Raw genomic sequence first — 22386 nt, 5'->3', positions numbered from 1 at the left:
AGTGGTATCGACTACTACCATCGTTAATATCGATACACTTTTGACGATCGATACTGAAAAGTATCGATGTAGCTCGCGCCATTGGTGTTTATGTTTATGTTTTTAGTTTTATTGAAAAATACACTTAAAATAAATAAAGTTAGTCATGTTGTGCAGTGTGGACGATCGCCAGATCAGTCCTTAAACTTTTGTCGCACACAGCGCGGCATGGGGAACAAATACACGAGCATGTTAAACGCAGCCAGGCCCACAGCAAACGCACAAGATGCAGCCACATCAATTGTTTCCTGTAAGTACTTAGAATATAAATGCTGCTCAATAGATATTAGATTATGTATAACTTACATCTGGATGTGGCAAGCCCAGACGCTCGTGCATAAAGTCCGTTGGCTTGGGGCAAATTACGGAAGCAGTGGGCGTACAATTCAACTTTCGCGTTTGGAAGGCGATGCTGTGCAGCAGGGAAGATGCGTAGCGTGTATGTGTGCCCTTGGTGTTGTCCTGCAGCCAGGGCTGTAGCCCCTTGAAGGATCTGTAAAGATAACATCGAAACTATAATGTGTGGCCATTTGGTCGTGTGTCATTGTGCTACCCACCGCACTGTACCACTGGCCAGGGCAATGCTGATGACCAGCGCATAGGTCACTGCGATGGCTGCATTGAAGGGAACCTTGACCACCAGCAGGAAGGCAATTGTGAGCTGTTCGGCGAGCACAAAACTGGACCAAAGTGCCACAAAAAGGTAGGCAAATACTATGCCGTTGTTGTACTTCAAATCCAGCAGCAATCTACGGATAAGAAGAAATTTAATTTGGAACTTGTTTTATGTTTTAGCGGGACCTACGGATACACCACACAGCTGGCGATGACCGCGGATACAGCAGAGAAAGGAATGGATACGGCATTGTACGCAATAAGGAGAGTGGTGCCGGAGTACAGACCCTCTGGGGTGTCTTGTGAGAGCTTCTTTCGCCAAACTGGAACTACAAGAGTCAACAAAGAACTTTAAGCGCGAATCTTAAAGGATGAAACCAAAAACCTACATAGAGATATGGTGGTCAGAATACCGCAGCCATAGGACAATCCCAATATATTCAGAATCATGCCATTTCTGGTGAAGAAGCCATGTGCATCATCCTGGAAAATACATATGTTGAGTTTATAGACAAACGAGAGGAAAATGTAGCTGTTTACTTACCCCCACATTTGTATAGAAAGCCCAAAGAATGCTCAAGGCTATGGGAAGCAGCAGCAGTCGGAGGAAAAGCGTCTTCATGCCAACCAGACCGCAGGAGAAGGTGGATGCAAGCAGTTTCCTTAGGAAAAAAATAGAAAATTACCATCTAAATGCATGTTTTACGATTGCTAACTTACAAGTACAGCATAACCCAGACTTTAAGCTCTCCCGGTTTTCCGTAGGCCAGTGGAACCTTGCCCGATCCCATGTTATTCAATGGCGCATCAGAGATAGGAGTCTCTCTGGAGAATCGTTCCACAAGCGCCTCGATTTGCTGGCTGGACTCCAAGAACCGATCACGGCTGCGACGATCCACAGTGGACAGGCAGAGATAATACATGAGGGGATTCTCCAGCTGGGGGCAGGGAAAACCAATGCCATGGAAGTACTCCAGCATGGCGCGAGTGCCACCAGAGTATACAACACCACCCAGGCACAGAAACAGAGCACGATCCAAGAATGGGAACACATCGGAGCGTGGCTTCTCTAGCGAAAGTAAAATCCCACATCCAGTTTTCTTGGCCGTGTTGGATAGAATGGATATCAGCAGATACGCACTCAGTGGATCGAGTCCATGCGTAGGCTCATCCAGCAATAGCATTACTATGAGAGAAACGCAAACGGTTAAGTACATTCTATTGCAATCAAGGGTGGATGGACTCACCTGGATCTCTGACCAGTTGTATGCCAATGGCCAGGCGTCTCGCCTCACTGATGTTCAGATACTCCACACGCTTGTGGGCCACCTGCGATAGGGCCAAATCAGCCAGTACTTGTCGCACCTTGGAACTCTTTAGATAGCCACTCAACTGCATCGTATACCATAATTATTTGATGTCTATATGGCAATGATAAACACTCACAATCGTTGGCGTGTAGTGGAGGGTCTGGGCTACTGTCAGCCCGGGCACAAAGGTGCAGGATTGTGTCACATAACCGCATCGCTGCTGGAACAAGGCCTTGGACAACGGCGATCCATTCAGCAGCACCTGACCGCGACTGGCACCATCAGCACGCCTCGAAATGACATCCAACAAGGCCCTCTTTCCACTGCCTGAAATCAAGTGAATTCCAAAACGTCAATTGGGTTAACTTTTCGCGGATCTGATCGTTTAGTTACCCTTTGAGCCCAGTATGGCCATCACTTCGCCACTGTGGACGGTGAGGTTGACGCCTTTGAGCACCAGGGCCGAATTGCCGGCTCCATTGAAGCAGCCGCCGCCATCCACCTGTTGGGAGAACCAAAACAAAAGACTCTCATTGGAAGTGGAAGAAGCTGATGTGTTTCGGGGTGGATTGCATTCCAGTGCACTTGCCTCGGTGGTGTGGAATATGTTGTGCGCTTCCAGTACGTAGTCGCTTCCAATCATTTTCATAGCCACTTCAGAAACAACAAGAACGGTTTGTTTGTTTCTTGTTCTCCTGCTCTATTCCTCACACGCTGTCCGTAGTTCAAGAGCGGCTCAAAAACAAATGTTCCAAAAGTGGTAGTTGGCTGTGCTCTCACTGGAACTAACAAGGAAAGAGAGAGAGAGAGGCGGAGAGCGGAAGCTACCATAAGTATTCCGAAATCACTTTCATAAAAAAACCACTTGGAACACACATGAACAGTACAAATTTAACAACATATTAATTATTATATTAATATTCTTTGATATATATATATATATATTTTTAACAAGAAAAAAAATCACTTGTATAGAATACCGCTAACCTCCGCGGATACGTCCAAACCAACTGAGCGCGATCTTCCAACTGAAACTGTGCCTGGTGGTCCGAACCGATCGGAGCTAGCCCCAAGCCCGTCATTCCAATTGGCAGGCTGGAAAGAGCGCCACTCCGTTCTCACTGGAAGTACACACTCTCCGACTGAATCGCTTTCAACAGCTAGCAGCCAGAGCCAGAGACCAAGCGGGCTAAGATGGCGTCCGGAGGCCAAGTTCAGTTCAGTTCGATTCCAACCGAGCAGCGAGAGAGTTGCCTCTGCAGAGTCGCGGTTCGGTGCGCTCCGATCACATTTGCTGCCTGCGCACGGCGCTTGAAAACTAAATTCAGAATTCCAAGCAGAGAAAGAAAATTATAAAAAAAAAGTGGTGTTTCGCGGATGGAAATCTAATTGAAATGTTGTTGGCGTAACCAGAAAACAAAATCAAATGAAATACAATAAGTGCAAAATTCCAAATGGCTATGTGGAAGTGCATGCAAATGTTGGCTTATGACAAATAAAATTGCCAATACAACAAAAATAAGTATAAAAAAAAACAACAAGTGGTTCCATCAGAAACGCCAAATAAGATACAAGTGACGCGAGAGTGCGTGTGTGATTGTGCATCAGTGTGAGTGTGGTGTGTGTGCCTGTATCTATGTGGAACATGCAGAAACTGAGGTAACTGCTGCCAACAGAACTGCCAACATTGTAACCAGAAAGGAGCTGAGAACCCCCCACAAGAGAAATGTAAGTGTTGCAGATACAAACGAAGCGAACAGCAAGGGACAATACGTAGTAGATCTACAAATGTATCTCTGGGTGGACAACTAATTGGAGTTTGTACAACTGGTATTTACTGTTAATTGTATAAAACAACGCCAAGACCAACACTTGCCACCTCTCAAAGATACACACATTCTCTGCAAAACCCGCTCAGACACAAAGATACCTCTTCTAAGGTTCGAGGCGAGTACGAGTATCCACCACCACTGTTCCAGGCCCCAGCCAAGGCGTTGACGGGCCAGCGCTCCACGTTGGCTGCGGCTGCTCTCTCGGTCGTCACCATCGCAGGTCAAAGATCCCACAAGCGGGTTTTGTCTAGCAAACGCTTCGGCACTGTGCTGTGCTGTTCTGCTGGCTTCTATCTTTCCACTGCTTCCACCTTATTGCTCGCTGTCTTGCCCACTCTCTTTCGCTCTGGGGCCCTCCAGAACCAGAACCCAAGTGGCGGCCCAGGCCCCCCATTTAGAGCCAAAGCCAAAGCCAAAGCCAGAGCCATGGCCAAGTGCCCAACTGTTGTGTGCGAGCTTGTGTGTCTTGTCTGTTTGGTTTGGTTCTGTTCTTTTCTTTTCTGTTCGGTTCTGCGAGTGTGTATCTTTCAGATACAAGTTTCAGTTTGTTTGTTTGTTTGGCCGGCTGCCTTTTCTCAGCCAGTGCTCGGTGCTCGATGCTCGATGCGCGATGCTCAATGCTCGGTGGCTCAGTGCTCTCCGGGGATCATTTTTTGTTTGCTCCCGGCACCGTCTTGGCATTTCCTCTTTGCTGTACCTGAAAACGGCCATAAATGCCACTGCCATTATTTGTTTGGCACCACCTGAAGATAGTTTTATATGAAGCTATAAAGATATGTAAGGTATATAAGCGTAACTGCTATATATTCAGCTTCTACCGCGGCACATACATATGTATACAGAATCAGCGAGCGGTTGTCCTAAGCAACTTTCACATTCATTTTGCAATTTTCGATGCAGCTGCCAATCTTTGCCTCACAATCACTTTCAAAATTTTCGCCGTGAAACTTGATTTCTCGGCCCATTCGGATGAGCCGCGCTGATCCCCAATCAGCAGCCCCCAGAACTATTTTTTTTTAACACCATTCTCAGGGCCAGGCCGTAAATCATTGTCGCCGTGGGCTCTGCGGCCCTTCCCAATGCAGATTCTTGGCATCCACTAGGATTCCATTTCACAAATTACTCGCACCTAATTACCCCGTCATGTCTTGGACGTGGACGTGGACGGAGCGTACCGTACCGTTAGATTGCTAAGCCATGGCCAAGTCCATTGAAAAAGGTTTCTTTTGGGGGCCGATGGCCCTCTCCGAAATCTGATTTCTTGTTCTTGTGCGCCGCTGGGCTACTGGGCTGCTGGGCCGCTGACTTGTTGTTTTGTTTTTCTTGATTTTTCCCTTTTGTGGCTGTGGTTCTGGCGTAAATTAGTTAACAGTATTATTATAGCTGTTAACGGAGCCCTGATGATGATTTGTGGCTGCTGTTTACGTCCCCCTCCACAAAAAAAATTAGAAAAAAAAGATACCAAACCAACACAGGAAAAAAACCCAAAGAACAAAGCCAAAAAAGTGCTTAGAAGCGACAATACTGACAATAACCTGGTATCTTGGAGCGATCGTAATTCAATTTCGAACAATTTCAGCTACAATTCCAATGAAAATCGAAAGACTTAAGACAGCAACTCGGGGGTCTAGACAAAGAGTCCAAGAGCCAAGGCGCGGCCGCCAAGACAACGGCAGACAACGGCGGCGGCTTAAACTCGAATTGATTGTCAGTTATGGCTTTGTGGGGAGTTTGGCAGCTACTCGCAGTCTCAGTCCCAGTCCCAGTCCCAGCGGGATCTGGGGAGGACTGGGGCCTGGTGTGGCTATCTTTGGCTGGTCTTTGTCTTTGTCTTGGGGTCTAGGCAAGTTTTTGGTTCGATAAAGGTGTGGCTGCATCTTGCTGGCCAAAACTTGTTCTTGTTCTGGGTACCCCGATTTTCAGTTCCCAGCTCCCAGTCGTAGTCGCAGTTGCTGTCCCTCAATTGAACCTTAGTTTGTGATGTGATGGGATGTGTGGATGCTAGCTGGTTTATTCCGAGACGAATGAATCATTGCATTTAATGATCAACGGCTCTGACTAGCTCTCACTCGGATGAAGTCAGCGGCAGTCCAATGGCATGGATGAAGACCTGCTTGCTGGCCAAAGGGAAAACTTAACGAGTATGAAATTTAAATTTGAAATTCCCCAGCTGCACATAAAAGCTGCGACCATGAAAATCGTATGCATTGATAGATACGCCACACAGGGCCAGATAGCAAGTTAATTTACTTTTTATTATAATTAAATTAACACACGAGACGCGGCAGAAGCAGAAGCAGAACAGCTGCATAATTAGGCGAAGAAAGTACATCTCTGCCTCGTGACTTTTGCGGCCATAAAAAGAAAAGAGAACTTCATTTCACTTGGCAGTTCACACAGACAGGGCCACAACACTGACATAGAATCATGGATAGAATGAAGGATGGATTCAGAGATGTGAAGCGAAGCTCGAACGTGAGCCGAATAATTCGGACTTCGAATCCATGTCACTCAACAGAAAGAGACCCAGAGACCAGGTCGTGGGCTCTGTCTTCGTCTACATCTCAGGGGACATACATGGTTGTGTTTGTGTGTGTGCTGGGGGAATTTGGCCAAATACTCGTTCCCTCGTACATTTGTTTGTCGCATTTTTATGCATGCAATGGCAACGCAGGGAACGGGACAGGGACTGCTGCTGTCTTTCTTTCCATTTTGTTTGTCATGGAATTTATGTCAATTAGCCAGAGCGTGTGTGGGCAAAAGGGGAGTGCCGCTGGCATGCAAATTTTACCCACAATTGTTGGCCACTTTCACAAGTCGTCTGTTGTGTTGCAACACAGGAAAGTGTTTCCCCTTTGTCTTGGGCTGCTGCTGTTGCTCGGCGTTAATTGCCTGTAAAGATGCTCAAAGCTGAGGCAGAGTTTTGTATACCATTTTTGGCAATTAATAAAACTGACCTTGCTTCAATTTTCTAACCGCACAAGCGAAAATAGAAAACCGAAAAACTGAAAAGCCAGAGCTGAAAGCCGAGCCGAGCCGAGCCGCATGATGAAAATCAACACCGCAATGAGACCCACCGCAGTGGATCAGTCGTGGGGGCTATGCAGCCATGACGAATATTCGTTGACGGCGGCTGACATTAGCGTTTTTTTCGCTCTTTTGGGGTCACAGTCAGCCACGGAGCGACGACGTCAGCAGAGTGGCGGAATTCTTGTGCTCGCATTTCTGCCAGCTTGTTGGTTAACTCATTTCTGGTTATGGCCCCGTGCCCCGGAACCCGGCTATTGCTCAATTTAATGACAATTTGTGTGCCAAATCCATTAGTACGCGAGCAACGATTTGGGTCAGCTCAAAGACGGTTCGGAAACGCATTACAGGAGAGCGCCTATGATTAATGACTGAGAAATCTCAGCCACAACAGATCATCAGATTCCTTCCACCTGCTATCCTGAGCGCCTGCTCGCATTTCCCCCAGAAATATCTTTCACTCATAATCAATTTACTCGGCCCCAAAACTTTCACAAATTACGAGTATGTGTCTCCGTTCGGCTGCCATTCAAGATTCAAGATTCCCTCTCTTTGTGGCCGTCACTCTGACGGACTGAATGTCGTTTATCTGGCAGACACTTCATAAGCCCGAGCATGTGTATGAGTGTGATCTGTGTATCTGTATCTATCGGCAATTTGCATACTCGTCCAGAAAGAAATACAGGCAAAGAAACGTGCTAAAAATCAAGCAAAAACCCGAACAAAAATCTCCGAAAAACTCGAGTGTTCAATTAACACACACACAAAACATCGCGAATGCCGCGCATCGCGAGGGCCGGAGGGGTGTTTTATCAGAAAAAATTTCGTTTCGTCGGTGGAACAAGTTCAACAAACGCTGGAATGTTGGCCACAAGCGGGCAATCATTTAGTCTGTTAATTACCCCTGGCTTTGGCATTAGTCAGAGCTCCGGTATGCACTGGGAGGCTGGGAGGTATTCAGATCTCGTTGCCGCCCATCGGCATATTTGTGGAAAGTCCTGAAAAAGGGTATAACAGATGCATGGCTTCAGGATAACCCGTTTGGACATCAAATATTGAATAAATTAAATTTGATTGAGCTCTCTCTGGCTAATAATAACCACTCAGTCAGTCGGTACTCGTACTCGTACACCCAGAGCAAAACATGGGTGTGTTTTTTTTTATTATGCCATTTATCTCTGAGGTTTCTGATCAAGAATCTCAAACATTTGATGGAATGACTCAATGAGGCATTCAAAATACCTCTTAGTGAGCGCTTGAGAGTATGCCTCGATTCGATGTGAATGTCGTTTCCTTTGTGCAAATGAATTGCAAATTACAAAACTGCAGTTTTGCGGCCGACCCACTTTTGAGACACAGCCTCCGCTCCAGTCGCGAAATATTTTGCTGGCATTTATCATACGCCCCATGCGCCACAGCCACAAATTATGCCACAAGAGTTTCACTTTCTCACTAGGCAAAGCCCGTGCCTCTTTCTCTTTCTCTTGGACAGTCTGTCAGTGGCAATCAAAGGCCAGATTTTGATTTGGGAGCCTGTCGGCTCGTTGTCGCTGACCTACCTGTTGCAGCGAGGAACAAGTTTGGGGTCTGGGGCAGGCAGACAGTGAAATGAAAACTTGGCCTCTTGCCTGAAGCTGGAGACATGATACCGGGTACCGGGTACCGGGTCAGGCTGGGCAAGGGAAACAGCTCATTTGTTAACCCAGTTTAATTGGCTTTTGCGTGGGAATGGAAATCTTTGCAAGATTCGGCATCTTTGAGGGCATCTGGGGCGCAGCGCAGGTCATTTGGGGGGCAGCTGTCTGCCTCTCGTTTGTAATCCAATCAAGCGGACGCAAACGCACACCACTTGCGGCCAGCCAAGTGCCACACAAGCGACCAGCGACCAGCAGAGAGAGAGCAACAAATTGTTATGGCTGGGGACCACTTTGGCGCGCTCCATTAAATCATAAAATGTGTGCGCCGGCGATCAGTGACCGAAAAACCAAGTCGACAATGTCTTCTTGGTCGTCGCGATCGTTGATGCTCGGGTCTAACTGCAGTTTTGCATCAATGGCCATGTGTATGGCTCTGACTCTGACTCTGGCCAAGACTAGGTCTCTGGCCAGACAGACAGAGAGACACGCAACGGTTCTGTCGGAGTTGTCAACCGACAACCACTTCTCTCGGACAAGCACACTCGTACTCGTATCTGTGTCTTCTTCAAAATGCAGGACAGGCAACGGGAATGCAGCATGACAGCAACGGGTCTCTGCAACATGTAACACTCTCCTCCACTGGGCTCCAGCCGGCTGGCCAGGCCAGTTGCCAATGCCAATTGACCTAATCGTTGTGGCTAAGCTGTTGCCAATAACCGTTTGGTCAATTACTTAGCGCATTGTGATTTATTCACACCAGCTTGACTCCGTTGACAGGCGAATATCCGCTGCACGGCAATGGAGTCGGGGTCCCAATGGAATCATGCAACAACAACTGACCCACATTGGCCAGGCCGCCGCATTGCCACATTGGCACATTGCTTATGGCCGAGAAATAATCAAGTCTATGATATAATTCTGGCCCGGCTGCAACTGCAACTGTAACTCTCAGTTGGTTTCCTCGACTGCAGCGGAACTGCTTCTCTTGGAGGCTGGCATTTTTGGGCTGCACAGCTGCAGCTCGCTTTTCATGCTGGTGGCATGCAACCAGCAGAGCCAGTTTATAGACTACAATCAGAAACAGATAGCAACGCAACGGAAGGCCACCCAATAGCTGGACAAAACAGTAACTGAGAACAGATTTAAGCCATCGAAAATATGTCCGACAACTGCTTTTATGTATCTTAAACTGAAACGTGCTCAAGCGGCAAAGCTCACCTCCGCTGATCATCATATATTAATCACTACGAATTAATTAATCTTCACGAACGACTCCATCAATCAGTGGCACTCCCTACCCGAACTGAAAGACCATCATTTTTTGATAATTTGATGTCTATAGTTTGAAACTAAAAGTCTTTTTTGATGAATTCACTTTCCTTTCCATCCATCCATCCATCCATTGCTACCTGGCAATAGTGGCGTAGGCTATTTTTTGTGGGCTTCACGCACTTGTGCGAACAATGGAGCCATAGATACGCGTACATTGAGTTACTTTGATATCTGTTTTGGAGTCGTCAGAGCATCATGATCGCATAAATCAATGCCGCCTGTCCCAGTCGTAGTCGCAGTCGTGGCCGTATCATTGCCCCCAATACCATTCATTCATTACATGCATTACACACAAAGCGACTCTTTAGATGCCGCAGATCTGTATTTCTTTGTGCCCCCATAGTCTGCCCACTTAAGATATATACTCTTATGTATCTGTAGCAGTATCTGCAGCAGTTTTTGTATCTGTAGCTGTGTGGCATGGATGGCTTGTCTTGGGTTGTCAGTTCCAGGCTCTCGCGGGTATTAAAAACCTTTTGCTTGGCCGCTGGCGACGGCTCGCCAGCCACAACTTCCACTTTCACTCCGTTGTACTTGGCCAAGTGCAAGCAAAACGTTAAGACCAACAAAAACCCCTAGCAAATATTGTAATTGTGGAGGAAAACGATTCAACAATAATAAACAAACAGAAACAAACAAACAAAAATCAACTAAAATGCGTTGAACTAGCAATAAGCGAGTAGAAAAATCCGTTTATGCGATTATGCCACAAACGATTTTAATTAAAATGAATTTAACACGCAATTAAAAGCGTTTATACCCAGGCAACAATCTTTTATAAGCAATCATATCCAGCTGAAAGTTTAGCTGGGGGAAAGGTATGCTCTAATCAAGGCGCCAAACTTTTCTCCGGCACCGCCTTTCCAGCGCACAGCTTCACTTTCAGATGCCTACTAGCATCTGTGGTAATTACTACCTGGTGGAGAGTACCTGAGAGTACGACTACGAGTACGAGTATCTGAAAAGTGGCAAACATCTGTCTGGTCTGCGGCGGGTGCCATTCACTTTCGCCAGGCAGCGTCATCGGCATCTCCGAGCCTCGTAGAACACTTGACTACGTAATCTGTGGGGTTGTGTGGTGTGTGGTGTGTGGAGTGTGTGTGTGTGTGTGGCTGCCACACTTCCACCCAAACGGAAATCCACACGCCTCGGTGCACTGCACCAATCCACAAACCAGACAGACACCGCCGGAGTCTGGGGCAGGTGCACTTGGAGTGCATTAGTTTGTTAGGCGTTTGTTTGAATTGCATAATGCGCCACATTTGGGCGCCTCTGCGGCTCATTTGCATGCCAGTTTTTCTTCTGTTTTTTTGGCAATTAAAAACACAGCGACCGTGTCGAAATGAGCAGCAAAGCAACCGCTTTGTTCTCTCTTGCCTCTCAGGCCAAAGAAATAAGCTTCAACAACTGAAAGACGAACACCCGATTAGGTTTCATTGTCTTTACGAGGGTTCTTTACGAGCACTTGTCGAGCAAGTAACCAATCCAGTGGTGACCGTGCACTTACCAAACAGATGAAGCTAATGAGAGTGCGTTTTGAACCAACAAATCTTAAGGAAAGGAAAGATACTCGGTAAAGAGGTGCATTCGAGCCGTATCCTATGCTGTAATCTACCGCAGTAGATCATTTAATAGTACCGAATGGTAATTCAAAAATGTGGAAACCACTTTACCTCATTACCTTTGCTTTGTGGCAACGGAAAGGAAAAGCCCACAAATGGCAGTTGAAACTCGAACTGTGTGGGCATCAGAGACATCCACAATCCAAATCTATCCGCTCTCTAGCTGTTATAGACGCCAAGATCCAAATAGACACATGATATAGTTCAAGGGTGAAACTCACCTCTGGCATAATAAATGTAGGAATATTCTTTGAAAAATCTGAAGATACAATCAGGCAGTATATCTGTAAGGGTCCGTGCAGCCGAGAATCGGGCACAATTTCCGCTTTATGAATTGACAATGGCTGTGACTCTGACTCTGAATGAGACTCCAATTCCGATTCAAACAGAGAATGCTGCCTGCTGCGTGTGGGGATATGTGAGCACCGGCATTGTCATTAGGCTAATTCCCGCCAATTATGAGTAATAGCAGCAGCAGCAGCAGCAGAGACGGTAGCGAGTATTCTTGACCCAGTTTGACTCGGAATTAGCTTACGTTTTTGGCTCGAGCTCTTGAACTGACTCTCTGACCCGAAATATTCGTTCTACTTGCAGACCATCATGGAGCTAAGCAACTTTTCGAACAGCAAGAAGATGTCACGCGAGGAGCGTCGCTACTCCGTGCCACATGGACCCAATACACCGCTGCCGCCAGCGGCATCCGAAGATCTGCATGCCTGGTCCATCTACAGGTGAGTGTGTGGGAATGGGAAGCGAAGGGAACCGAGGCCCCTGGGTGCAGTCTCCACTGCTCAATGGAGCGTTAGAGGCGGCTGCACCTGTCGGGCACTTTTGACGCTTGATTTAACCGCAACGGAAGGCGGAAGTTCAAAATGCCATAAATAGCTAATTGAACAGCCACTGCAGTGACCAAGCCCCCCAATCATGTCCAGCTGACCGCAACAGCCGCAGCAGCAGCAGCCACCTAATGCAACTCCCTTTTATTCTCCATTCTCTCAGGCAAAATCTGAACTCTGACTTCACCGATTCAGCGCTGGGATCGTCAGACAAATCACCGCTGCCATATGGAAATTTCCAGCTACGCGATACCACAGTTCAATCAATCTTGAATCATCCGCGCTACGGTCCCAAGTAAGTGAAGAGTCACATATTGTTTAAGATCACCAATTATTATCATCCATTCCACCGTTCCATCATCTATTAGTCGGTAAATACTTTTAAAAGATGAGCTCAGGATTGGGGTATTTGATTTTCCAAAGATATGCCATGCAATTAATCCGAGTCCCCCCATTGCAGGTCTCCTTTGGGCTCCAATATGTACACATATTTGAAGTTTGGACTGCCGCGCGTCTTTCCACCGAATGCCGGATCACAGCGTTCGCATCGCCCGGGTCCGGGTCCAGGACCAGGACCGGGTGGCTCCAGTGCTTTGGGAGGCGTAAGGGGCCGCGTGAATCGTGGCTTTAGGGACAGTTCGGGCGCACCGGCGGGCGCCGGATCCAGCGGCTACGACAGCAGCGACAACGAGACGACGCGGAGTCGGGTTCCACCGAATCTACGGAAGTACCGCAGCGAGTCCGACTTCCGTGCCATTGGCGGCATGCCGCACTCGCGTCCCGAGTCGAGGGCCCATGGCGGAGGCGTCCCTGCGGCTGCACTGCGTCAGGCCAATAGCAGGGCCAGCATAGCAGTGGGCCAGCATCATCACCACCAACAGCAGCACCAGCAGATGCATCAACAGCACCAGCAGCAGCAGTACATGACGAATGGTAAGCACTACGGCCACCGCTCTCACAGCGAGGCGGATCTGCTGGGGGCCCAGGGAGGGATGGGGGTAGACGGAGGTCTGGGCCTCGGTCTGGGGTATGACTACAACGAGTCACGGATCTACGCCAGCTCACGGCATCCGCAGCAGTACGTCCACAGCCGTAAGCAGTCGGGTATGGGCCTGATCTATCCCAACATCCAGGTGCATTGCCTCGACGTGAATCCCTGCCTGCGCGGCGTCTCGATGCAGGCAAAGGCCGGCGATCTGTTTGCCATTATGGCCACATCGCAGCGCGAGGGCAGCGCCCTGGCCGAGTGTCTGGCCGGACTGAGCGAGCGCCTGGGCGGAGAGATACTGATCAACGGGCAGCAGGTGAATCGACACGGCCTGCGGGAGCTGTGCAGCTATGTGCCGGCTTTGGAGGTGTCCTCCCTCGATCCGCGCATGAGTGTCCAGTGCACGCTGAATTTCCATGCGGCGCTGCGGGGACCCATTGATCGCAGCGACATAAAGGAGCGCATGGATGTGCTCATTGAGGATCTGGGCCTGAACACGGTGCGCGCCTCGAATGTCTCCTCGCTGACGCACTCGGAGAAGCAGCGCCTGAGCGTGGCATGCCAGCTGCTGGCGCAGTCCTCGCTGCTGATTCTCGACCAGGTCACCAGCAATATGGACATCTTTGACACGTTCTTTCTGGTGGAGTATCTGCGGCAGTGGTGCAGCGGCGGACGCATTGTTATCATGACGCTGCAGCCGCCCACCTTCGAGATACTGTCCATGTGCTCTGGAGTCCTGCTGCTATCCGGCGGACGCACCGTCTTCTCGGGCAGTCGTGCCGACCTGCCACGACACATGGGCGAACTGGGCTATCCGTGTCCGCCGTTCAAGAACCCAGCCGACTACTACTGTAAGTGGGATGCCGTTGGTATCAATTTCGTTCAGGCTTCAACCTTCTGTCATTTCAGTGGATTTGGTCACCCTGGATGACCTGTCAGCGGCAGCAATGCTCGAGTCCTCGGCACGCATCGAATCCTTGGCCAATGCCTGGGATCAGATCAACTCGGAGCCCCCGCTGGCCGCCCCACCCGCCTCACTGCCCAACTTCACCATGAAGGCGGGCTTCTTTGGGCAGATGAAGGCGTTGATCAAGCGCTTTACGGGCTACAAGCAGCCGGGCTCGCTGCTCACGTGGATCAGCAAGCTGATTGCCGCCGCCGTGCTGTCGCTCTGCATCGGCTGCATCTTCTGGGACGTGCCTGCCTCGGATCCACAGCTTACCTACAACGATCGCTTTGGCTACCACCATTGCGTCATGGTGCTGGTCTACTGGCCGCTGGTCATGCTGACCATTCGGGACACACAGGAGGATCGACGGCATGCGGAGCGAGACATTCGCCTGGGCTTGTACTCCCGCAGTCTCTACATCGTTGTACAGGTGAATATCTATAAGAATTATACTGTGGAAGAAGGAGCACTGATAGAGCTTTCTCTTGGTCGAACAGAGTCTACTGGGACTGTTTCCCAGCCTGTGCATCTGGCTGGCATATCTTCTGCCGGCACACAGCATGGCCGGGCTCTACACCTATTCGAACAGCAGCGATACAGGGATCTACTTGTACATGGGTAAGATATTTGGCTCTGCCCTGAACCTGGCATTCGCCCTGCTGAACATACCCTTTGCTTATGCTTTTGCAGGCTACATGCTGCTCTACTTAACCCTCGTCCAGACCCTGGCTCTGTTCTGTGCGCATCTGTTCCCGTGCAAGGTCTCGGCAAGCATTGTCAACGGTCTGATCAGCCTCGCACTGGCCTCGGTGGGTGGCTATCTAGTGCATCCGCAGAATCTGGCCAAGTTCTGGTCCTGGCTGCAGTTGGTATCCCCGGAGCGTTGGCTGCTGCCCGTCCTGGTGCAGGACGAGTACAGTGCCGAGACGCTGGCCAATTCGGCTGGACTGCAGCTGTGCCGAAACAAACAGGTGGGTCTCCCCCATTAAAAGATTGCAATAGCTAAAGGATGCTCATGTTTTGGGGTGGTGTTTCTTATCACAGGTCCAGCACCAGGAGATTATTGTGCAGCAGCCCTGCCCGCCGCCCAACGGCACCCAAGTGCTAGTCGACTTTGAACTGCTGCCGCAGCAGCATGTGCTCGATCCCACGCTCACCTACGACCAGACCACATCCGTGGCCCTGGTCCTGGGCTCTGTGCTCATTTTTTGCTTCACCTTCATCGTCTTTTTGTGCAATTGTCGAAGCGCCTGTCGCAAGCAACGCAGCCGGTAGGCCGCCCCTAGACTTGCAGCTGGTCATGGATTTGGATCTGTATCTGGATTCGATTGGCTTCGAACTGTACATTCAATAGCAACTAATTCTTGAAATAAATAGTGTTTAGTCGAGGCAGCGTTCGTTTAACTAACTAAAGGTTAATCTATTTTTATTGTGCATGGAATGCGGGAAAGAGGCAGTCAGGGTTGGGTCTGTATATTCGACAGAGTTGAGGATAGTATTTCTTATAGAACTACAAATGCGAAAAATACCCGAATATTACAGTCTGAAACTGGTATTTGTAGATTTAGGATTGTTTTTGGGTGGATTCACTGTCCTTAATGATGGAACAGACGCAGATTGGTGTGGGCCATGATGATGCCATGCTCATCGCAGGCGGCAATGACGCCAGCATCATTGGTGGAGCCCGCAGGACTGGCAATGTACGATACACCGCTCTGTAAAAACATAATACAATTGTGTTAAAGTAGAGTATACCAACGCCAACAGTTTTCCAGCTTACCAGGCTAGCGCGATCGATGTTGTCGCGGAAGGGGAAGAATGCATCGGATCCCAAGGCCACGCCGCTGAGCTGCTTCAGCCATTCCACTTTCTGCTCCGTTGTCAACTGCTGGGGCGCCTTGTCAAACCTGTAGATTAAGAGAGTTTAGCGATCGAGTACCTTTCTTTCATAATTATTCACTTACATGCTCTCGAACTGGGTCAAGGGCATATCCTTGCCAACAGTGCCATTCACGTAGTTGTCGATGGCATTCGAAATCTCAGCGCGCTTCACGCCAGCCTTGAACTTCATGCCGGCCACACTGGGATGCTGACGCAACCACCAGTTGTCGGCCTTCTCGCCGGCCAGCCGAGTGCAGTGGATTCTTGACTGCTGGCCGGCTCCGATGCCGATGACCTGACCATCGCGAGCATAGCAAACGGAGTTGCTCTGCGTGTACTTCAGGGCAATGGTGGCCACAATCAGATCTCGCACAGCCGCCTCTGGCAGGGGACTGAGCTTGCTTACGACCTTCGAGAAGAGCGAGGCATCGATGACGGCATCGTTGCGTTTCTGCTCCAGCGTGAGGCCAAAGATGGTTTTGCGCTCCACGGCGGTTGGCTCGTAGCTGGGATCCATCTAAAATCAGTTTTGGAATTAGATAAAAGTTCATTTCACATTCATTTTTACTCACCTGTAGAATGCAGTAGCTGCCATTCTTCTTCTTCTTGAGGATTTCCAGAGCGGCCGGCTCATAGCCGGCAGCAATAATACCATCAGATACCTCGCGGGATATGATTTTGGCAGTGACCACATCGCAGACATCGGACAAGGCCACAAAGTCGCCGAACGAGCTCATACGATCCGCTCCACGTGCCCTGGCATAGGCCGTAGCCAGGGGAGTCAGCTGCTCATACAGGTCGTCCACCATGCAGAGCTTGGCCTGGGCCGGACTAAGGGCCACACCCACAGCGGCACCGGCGGGCGACACATGCTTGAAGCTAGTGGCCGCCGGCAGCTTAAGTGCCTGCTTCAGCTCCTTCACCAGCTGCCAGCCATTAAGGGCGTCGCAGAGGTTAATGAACCCAGGCGAGGCATTGAGAACGCGCAGTGGCAACTGCGCCAGCTGGGTGTACAGCTGTGCCGGCTTCTGGTGCGGATTCATGCCGTAGCGCAGCTGCAGCTGGGACACACCCGATCCGTATTGCTTCCTAAAATAGTCCGAAATGGCATCGTCATAGCTGGCCGTGTGCGTGAAAGCCTTGAGGGCAAGAGACTGGCGGGTCTCCAGAGTGGTATCGCCCTTGATGCTGATCTCGGCTAGAACCCGGTCGTAATCCACGGCCTCGCAGACCACGGTTACACGCTGATGGTTCTTGGCCGCCGCACGCAGCAGCGTGACTCCGCCGATGTCGATGTTCTCCACAGCATCGGCCAGCGTAACATCTGGTTTGGCAATGGTGCTGGCAAAAGGATACAGATTGCACACCACGAGCTGCACCAGACCGTAGCCCTGCTTGGACATGTCAGCGAGATCGCTGTCGGTGGTGCGCGACAAGATGCCAGCATGCACAGCAGGATGCAGAGTCTTCACCCGTCCCCCGAGCATCTCGGGTGCCCCAGTGATGTCTGACACATCCTTTACCTTGAGGCCGGCACCTCGCAAAGCTGTGGCCGTGCCTCCACTGGCCACTAGGTCAAAGCCTAGGCTCACTAGTTTCTTGCCCAAGTCAACCAGACCCGTCTTGTCCGAAACGCTAAGAAGAGCTAGGGATAAAAATGTGTAAAAGGGGGGACACTCACATAGAACCTTCGAGACACTCACCAATCTTGCTGGAGCTCATGATTCTGAATGTAGTTTTCAAGGCGTTATAACGTCCGATCCACTAGGCGACTGAAATGCAAATGAAAGACGAAGCGAGATCAGTTGGAGACGTAGGCTGTGTTTGGGATTGCACAAACATGTTTTCGCTTTTTCGCCTAGGCAACGACCTCCGCTGTGGGCTGCGGTTTGTCGTTGATACAAATAGCAGCCCCCCAGCTACAGCTGCAGGCTGTGGGGTTATCAAATTCGCATCCAAACCGCTTGCATCAGCAGATCATTTCAATAAAAAACAAAACATATCTCTCAAATTCACGTAGACGCCTTTATTGCCATGCCGTGTCTCCGGGGTCGGGTTTCGTTTACAATTCCTTATCAGCCTTCGACTGCTCCCTCTCCCTCTCCCTTTCCTGCTCCTGCTCCTTCTCCTTTCTGCGCTTTGCCTCCCGCCTACGCTTGTGCTTGTTGGACTTCAAATGCAGCCCCCACTGATACTCGCCGACAAAGTGCCGCTCGCAGGTGGCACAAAAGTTGCTCGTCTCCTCGTTGAGATCGGCCCCGGGATGCACACGCTTGCCCATTGGCTCAATCTCGCAAAGTTGGTCACTGCGATAGCTGTCGACTATGGACTCGGCTCGTTGATAGACCCTCTCTTGCCAGGCGCTGACATCGCTGGTGTCCAGCTCGTAGAGATCGGGCACCTGGCGGTCCTTGCTGCCTAGAAATCGATTGTTGATCCACTTGATTTGCTTCTTCGAATAGCGGCGCGTGACCAACTTGAGCTCATCGCAGCAGGTACGCAGTAGATCGATGCCATCGGGCAGATCGTCCTCCTTGGGATCTTCTTTGCTGGGCAATCTGTAGCCATGCGACTTTAGATACTCTTCAATCTTTTCATCCTGCTGCTCGTTGTGCTTGATTAGATACGGCACAAACTCCTTGTAGCCAATAGTTTGCAGCACCCCCGAGGTATAGGCCTGCACAGTGACGCCCTTGTACGTATCGTGAAACCGGCGCAGCTCCCTGAGCAGTCCTTGCTCCAGCATTCCATCCACCCGGCCATCGAGCCGTTCATTAAGTACGTCCTGTTTGCATCGGAGCCACAGAAGGATTGTGTGGGGATAGCGTAGGGGGCCGCCCAGACGGTTTCCTCCTGGCCGCTGGCGCTGCTCCGCTAGCTTTTCCGTCAGGGTTTGTCCGGTGCCCTGGTACACTTCAATGGCGCGCAGAATTTTGCGTCTGTTGTTGGGGTGGATGCGATTGGCGCTACTGGCATCGATGCTGGCCAGATGCTGATGCAGTGCGGCCGTTGTCAGCGAGGACATCGCGTCATCTGCCAACAGGTCTGCCGTCGGGCTCTTGTTGCTATCCCCATCCTGCGTGCTCACCAATATGTCCCAAAGCAGGGACTCAATGTAATAATTGGTGCCACCCACGACAATGGGCGGCGTGGATTTGGCCAGCAGCCGCTCGATGATCGGGAGGGCGGCATTGCGAAAATGGGTTACTGTAAAAGGCTCAGCCGGTGTCGCCACATCCAACAGATGATGCCTCGCACGTGCTTGCTCCTCCTTCGTTGCTTTGGCCGTGGCAATATCCAGGTTTGTGTAGACCTGCATTGAATCTGCGCTAATTATCTCGCCCCCAAAGCGCTCGGCCAGTTCCAGAGAGAGCTTTGTCTTGCCAGTTCCAGTCGAACCAAGTATCACAATTAGAGGCACTTTGCGAATCATCTTTCCAACTAATTGAATTTAATTGAAAAAAAAACTAAACATAGTCCACACGTTCTGCGGCACGTGTGGAACTCACGAATCTCAACCACCTGTTGATTCGTCCGATTGTTAGTCTTTCTAGGCTAATACATGTTTGACACCCACATTCTTATTAATAATTCTGTGTAATGCTAATATTTAATGTTTATTTAGTCCCATAATTGTTTAAAAACTTACAAAAAACGCGAAACAGTTTAAAAAACGTTGTCGAGAGAGAGTGACCGTTTACACCGCTTATATACTTTTCGGTATATTTTGATGTCGAAAGCGAGTTTCAGTATATGATGGGTATAGTTCGGGCTTGCTCTCTTCGGGATGGGTTCGATTCATGGCATCTCAGACTCCAAGGATATATAAATGTTATAAAGTATATCTTCGGATACCGAGAATATGTATCCGGATCGGGATATATATATAGGAATTTTAAAAGAATTTAAGGGAAATAGGGTATACAAATGTACATACCCTATACTATTGCATAGGTCTGCGACATTATCCATCGGTAAAGTATCAGGGTGGGGTGGTCACTATCAAGGGTGACCTCTTCCAGAACCTGAAGGTAACACGACATCGGGTTGTCGAACGTGCGTTGTGGATGTGTCTTCGAGTACACCGATCTGCAACGTAACAAGGACGTTAGACGCGCTTGATCAAAGTTCGCTTTTATGGATAAGTCTGGTGATATGAGTATGTCTGGTGTGTGCTTAATTAACCTCTTTATCTGAAAGTACTTGTGTATTTCCGGCACACAAATGGTCACACCTCCGACAGGATGGTTGGTAATGTTACTGTCCGCATGGACGACATGTCTGATCATCAACCTCTCTGTCCCAGTCGGCAGTGCTGAACACTTCCTTGCTGGTGCCAAGATTAGAGTGAACGCTGATGTTATGTTCTCGCACATGATAAGTGATAATACTAGCTGACCGTAACGTAGACTCAGCTGTTTCTTCTGTCTGCCCTTTGCTGTTTTCAGGTATGACTGGAAGTAAACGAAACAACAAGTGGGCTAGTGAGGGAGCTATTCACGAAAGGAATCCCCACCGAATCTCGATGAGGATCTCCAGTCGTTGAGCGCGTCCATTATTACAGATAACCCACCGTTTATCGCTCCGATGTAATCGCCCACCAGCAGCCTTTGTATAACGGCTACACCGCCTGTGACGAACGGATACGTGTTGGGGTCAGAACCATCGATACGGTTTTCTGAGGACACGAACGCCCGTGGGCACGTCTTCATTTTTCCGATTCTGGCGCTTGGAAATACCACGATGTTCAGCTCCACTATGCCGTTGTAGTCTGGCTTGGATACCGCTGATCTGGTACGGTACTGCAACTTCTTGGTGTCCTGGAGAAAATACGGATTCCAAGACAACATGTGGTACGCCTCTGCCTTGCCGTTACTCGTTGGCGTCAGTATGTCGAAGTACGCTGGCTTGCTTTTGCTGACCCTCTTCTCGTACTGGCTGGATGATGTCAGCAAACTCAGATCGAATTGGGTGCTTTTAGCTGGTTCAATTAGCCAACCCAACATGTTGTCCGAAAACGAGTAGTCCTCATCCATGATCAGCTCACCGTCAGGGTCTGTGGCACAGGTGAACTTGTGCCCGAATTTATCCGCGACTGCAGCGACGTACCACCATGGGACATTCCAGCTGTAGTGTGTGTCTAGCCAGGCTGAGTTTACGTCTGCCGCATCTTTCCACTGATTCATCAGCCATCCCCAACGGTGTTGCCAGACCACTTCGTCGACTAGTCTGTCAGTGTGCTCCGAAGTCTCAATCACAAAGCCATTAGTGAGCAGCGGCCAAAGACTCAGGTAGTCATCAGGTAAGCATCGCCATCTACGTCCGAGTCGGTTGTGGTCAAAGACAGTCACCCCAAGCTCCATTGCTGCCCAGTTGGTCAACCCCAGCATCAGCGCTCCATACGACAGCGTTGTGTTGTACACATCGACAGGCTTTTGTAACACGTGTCTGTCACTTTCGGGGTCCTGGGTGTACACGCCACACAGCCTAAGGATCCTCAGGTTTGCTGTGCTCTCCGTCAATTGGTACTGGATGCAACTCGATGTGTACTTCCACATCGCGGGATAGTGTGCGGTGTCTTTTTTACAGTTGACCTGCCCGTACGCCATGTACCCAAGTGGGTCAGTCCGCCATGACTGGTACGCCTTGATGTGGCTCAGGCGTGACTCGCTCTTCATGCCAGCCAGATCCGTCGCTGAGAAGTCTCCAACCATGATACCATCCTTTGAGTTGAACTCGGCCAGACCACGCACATGATCTCTTTGCCTGTCACCCTGTTTCGGTGGTTTGTCAGGGGATGGGTGAACGCCGACACCATTCATCTTGGATGTTGCTAGAATGGAAGCCTTCACCTGCATCACCCGAAACTCGGCCCTCGTGCACATAAACTCGATCATGCGGTTGAGCGCCTGCACGACGTCCGTTGGACTCATCGGTCTGATGCTAGCGTCCGTTACGCGTCCAATGGCAGCATACAACTTCTTGGCGAAGTCGAACTCCCCTGATCGGGATGCAGCCAAACCTTTACACACGGCAAAGTTTTGGGCTGATGGAAATGTCACTGCTGTTGAATCGACAACCACCAGACAGATGCGTTCGTAGTTACCTGGTATGTACACCGTGGCTGCCTTGGGTATGAAAGCCATCTTCATCAATTTGCCATCAGTCTTCTGGTCTCCAAGCACAGTGTAACTTGCCACAACGCGGACGGCGTGATTCCACCATGCTGTGGTTGTGAAGCTCATAATGTACGGGAGTAACCACGCCTGACCACGCCATGCTGACTTGACTGGAACAAAGACCACATTGGCGATGTCA

General features: G+C 49.8%; 5 protein-coding genes across 9 annotated transcripts; 1 reads left to right on the top strand and 4 right to left on the bottom strand.

The window, feature by feature from the left end:
- Positions 1-101: 101 nt before the first annotated feature.
- On the bottom strand, positions 102-3152 carry LOC6587282 (ATP-binding cassette sub-family G member 5). Its single transcript, XM_002013990.2, has 12 exons — positions 2952-3152; positions 2554-2749; positions 2358-2466; positions 2101-2291; positions 1902-2046; positions 1375-1840; positions 1199-1316; positions 1044-1137; positions 845-983; positions 597-788; positions 346-532; positions 102-287 (listed from the first exon to the last, which is right to left on the bottom strand). Exons 2-12 carry the CDS (start codon positions 2611-2613, stop codon positions 174-176), a joined length of 1815 nt encoding a protein of 604 aa, XP_002014026.2. The 5' UTR covers positions 2614-2749; positions 2952-3152; the 3' UTR covers positions 102-173.
- LOC6587192 (ATP-binding cassette sub-family G member 8) lies at positions 226-15595 on the top strand. Of its 2 annotated transcripts, none has more exons than XM_026995364.1 (8): positions 226-289; positions 12009-12145; positions 12414-12545; positions 12711-14089; positions 14148-14617; positions 14685-14805; positions 14878-15158; positions 15232-15595. In XM_026995364.1, exons 1-8 carry the CDS (start codon positions 266-268, stop codon positions 15460-15462), a joined length of 2775 nt encoding a protein of 924 aa, XP_026851165.1. In that variant the 5' UTR covers positions 226-265; the 3' UTR covers positions 15463-15595. The 2 variants fall into 2 exon arrangements, with proteins under 2 accessions (XP_026851165.1, XP_026851166.1); XM_026995365.1 differs by lacking the exon at positions 226-289 and adding an exon at positions 3215-3692.
- Positions 15583-17855, bottom strand: LOC6587343 (bifunctional purine biosynthesis protein PURH). Its single transcript, XM_002013988.2, has 5 exons — positions 17772-17855; positions 16641-17713; positions 16152-16585; positions 15968-16094; positions 15583-15902 (listed from the first exon to the last, which is right to left on the bottom strand). Exons 1-5 carry the CDS (start codon positions 17788-17790, stop codon positions 15783-15785), a joined length of 1773 nt encoding a protein of 590 aa, XP_002014024.1. The 5' UTR covers positions 17791-17855; the 3' UTR covers positions 15583-15782.
- On the bottom strand, positions 17778-22044 carry LOC6587180. Of its 4 annotated transcripts, none has more exons than XM_026995367.1 (3): positions 20642-22044; positions 20006-20157; positions 17778-17840 (listed from the first exon to the last, which is right to left on the bottom strand). In XM_026995367.1, exons 1-2 carry the CDS (start codon positions 21999-22001, stop codon positions 20051-20053), a joined length of 1467 nt encoding a protein of 488 aa, XP_026851168.1. In that variant the 5' UTR covers positions 22002-22044; the 3' UTR covers positions 17778-17840; positions 20006-20050. The 4 variants fall into 4 exon arrangements, 2 of the variants coding, with proteins under 2 accessions (XP_026851168.1, XP_002014022.2); XM_002013986.2 differs by lacking the exon at positions 17778-17840 and adding an exon at positions 19670-19913; XR_003409444.1 differs by lacking the exon at positions 17778-17840 and adding an exon at positions 20254-20522 and having other exon boundaries at positions 20093-20157.
- LOC6587335 (tRNA dimethylallyltransferase) lies at positions 18069-19568 on the bottom strand. Its single transcript, XM_002013987.2, has one exon. The coding sequence runs from the start codon at positions 19499-19501 to the stop codon at positions 18131-18133; it is 1371 nt and encodes a 456-aa protein (XP_002014023.1). The 5' UTR covers positions 19502-19568; the 3' UTR covers positions 18069-18130.
- Positions 22045-22386: the final 342 nt, after the last annotated feature.

Source organism: Drosophila persimilis, unplaced genomic scaffold, assembly GCF_003286085.1.
Source record: "Drosophila persimilis strain 14011-0111.01,24,50 unplaced genomic scaffold, DperRS2 tig00000000-arrow-pilon, whole genome shotgun sequence".
Classification (NCBI taxonomy): Eukaryota; Metazoa; Arthropoda; class Insecta; order Diptera; family Drosophilidae; genus Drosophila; species Drosophila persimilis.
The sequence above is the reverse complement of the archived record's forward strand: the minus strand, read 5'-3'. Positions and strand labels throughout refer to the sequence as shown.

Excerpts from the sequence above, each read along its gene's own strand:
- LOC6587343 (XM_002013988.2), bottom strand. Across the intron at positions 16,586-16,640 it reads GCAGCTACTGCATTCTACAG|ATGGATCCCAGCTACGAGCC; the intron begins GTGAGTAAAAAT and ends AACTGATTTTAG. Across the intron at positions 15,903-15,967 it reads ACATCGATCGCGCTAGCCTG|AGCGGTGTATCGTACATTGC; the intron begins GTAAGCTGGAAA and ends ATGTTTTTACAG.
- LOC6587335 (XM_002013987.2), bottom strand. The coding sequence starts at position 19,501 with ATGATTCGCAAAGTGCCTCTAATTGTGATACTTGGTTCGACTGGAACT.
- LOC6587192 (XM_026995364.1), top strand. The coding sequence starts at position 266 with ATGCAGCCACATCAATTGTTTCCT. Across the intron at positions 12,146-12,413 it reads CATGCCTGGTCCATCTACAG|GCAAAATCTGAACTCTGACT; the intron begins GTGAGTGTGTGG and ends CCATTCTCTCAG. Across the intron at positions 15,159-15,231 it reads AGCTGTGCCGAAACAAACAG|GTCCAGCACCAGGAGATTAT; the intron begins GTGGGTCTCCCC and ends TTCTTATCACAG.
- LOC6587282 (XM_002013990.2), bottom strand. The coding sequence starts at position 2,613 with ATGAAAATGATTGGAAGCGACTACGTACTGGAAGCGCACAACATATTC. Across the intron at positions 1,138-1,198 it reads CTTTCTATACAAATGTGGGG|GATGATGCACATGGCTTCTT; the intron begins GTAAGTAAACAG and ends TGTATTTTCCAG. Across the intron at positions 533-596 it reads CTGGCCAGTGGTACAGTGCG|ATCCTTCAAGGGGCTACAGC; the intron begins GTGGGTAGCACA and ends TTATCTTTACAG.
- LOC6587180 (XM_026995367.1), bottom strand. The coding sequence starts at position 22,001 with ATGAGTCCAACGGACGTCGTGCAGGCGCTCAACCGCATGATCGAGTTT. Across the intron at positions 20,158-20,641 it reads TTACATCGGAGCGATAAACG|ATCGGTGTACTCGAAGACAC; the intron begins GTGGGTTATCTG and ends GTTACGTTGCAG.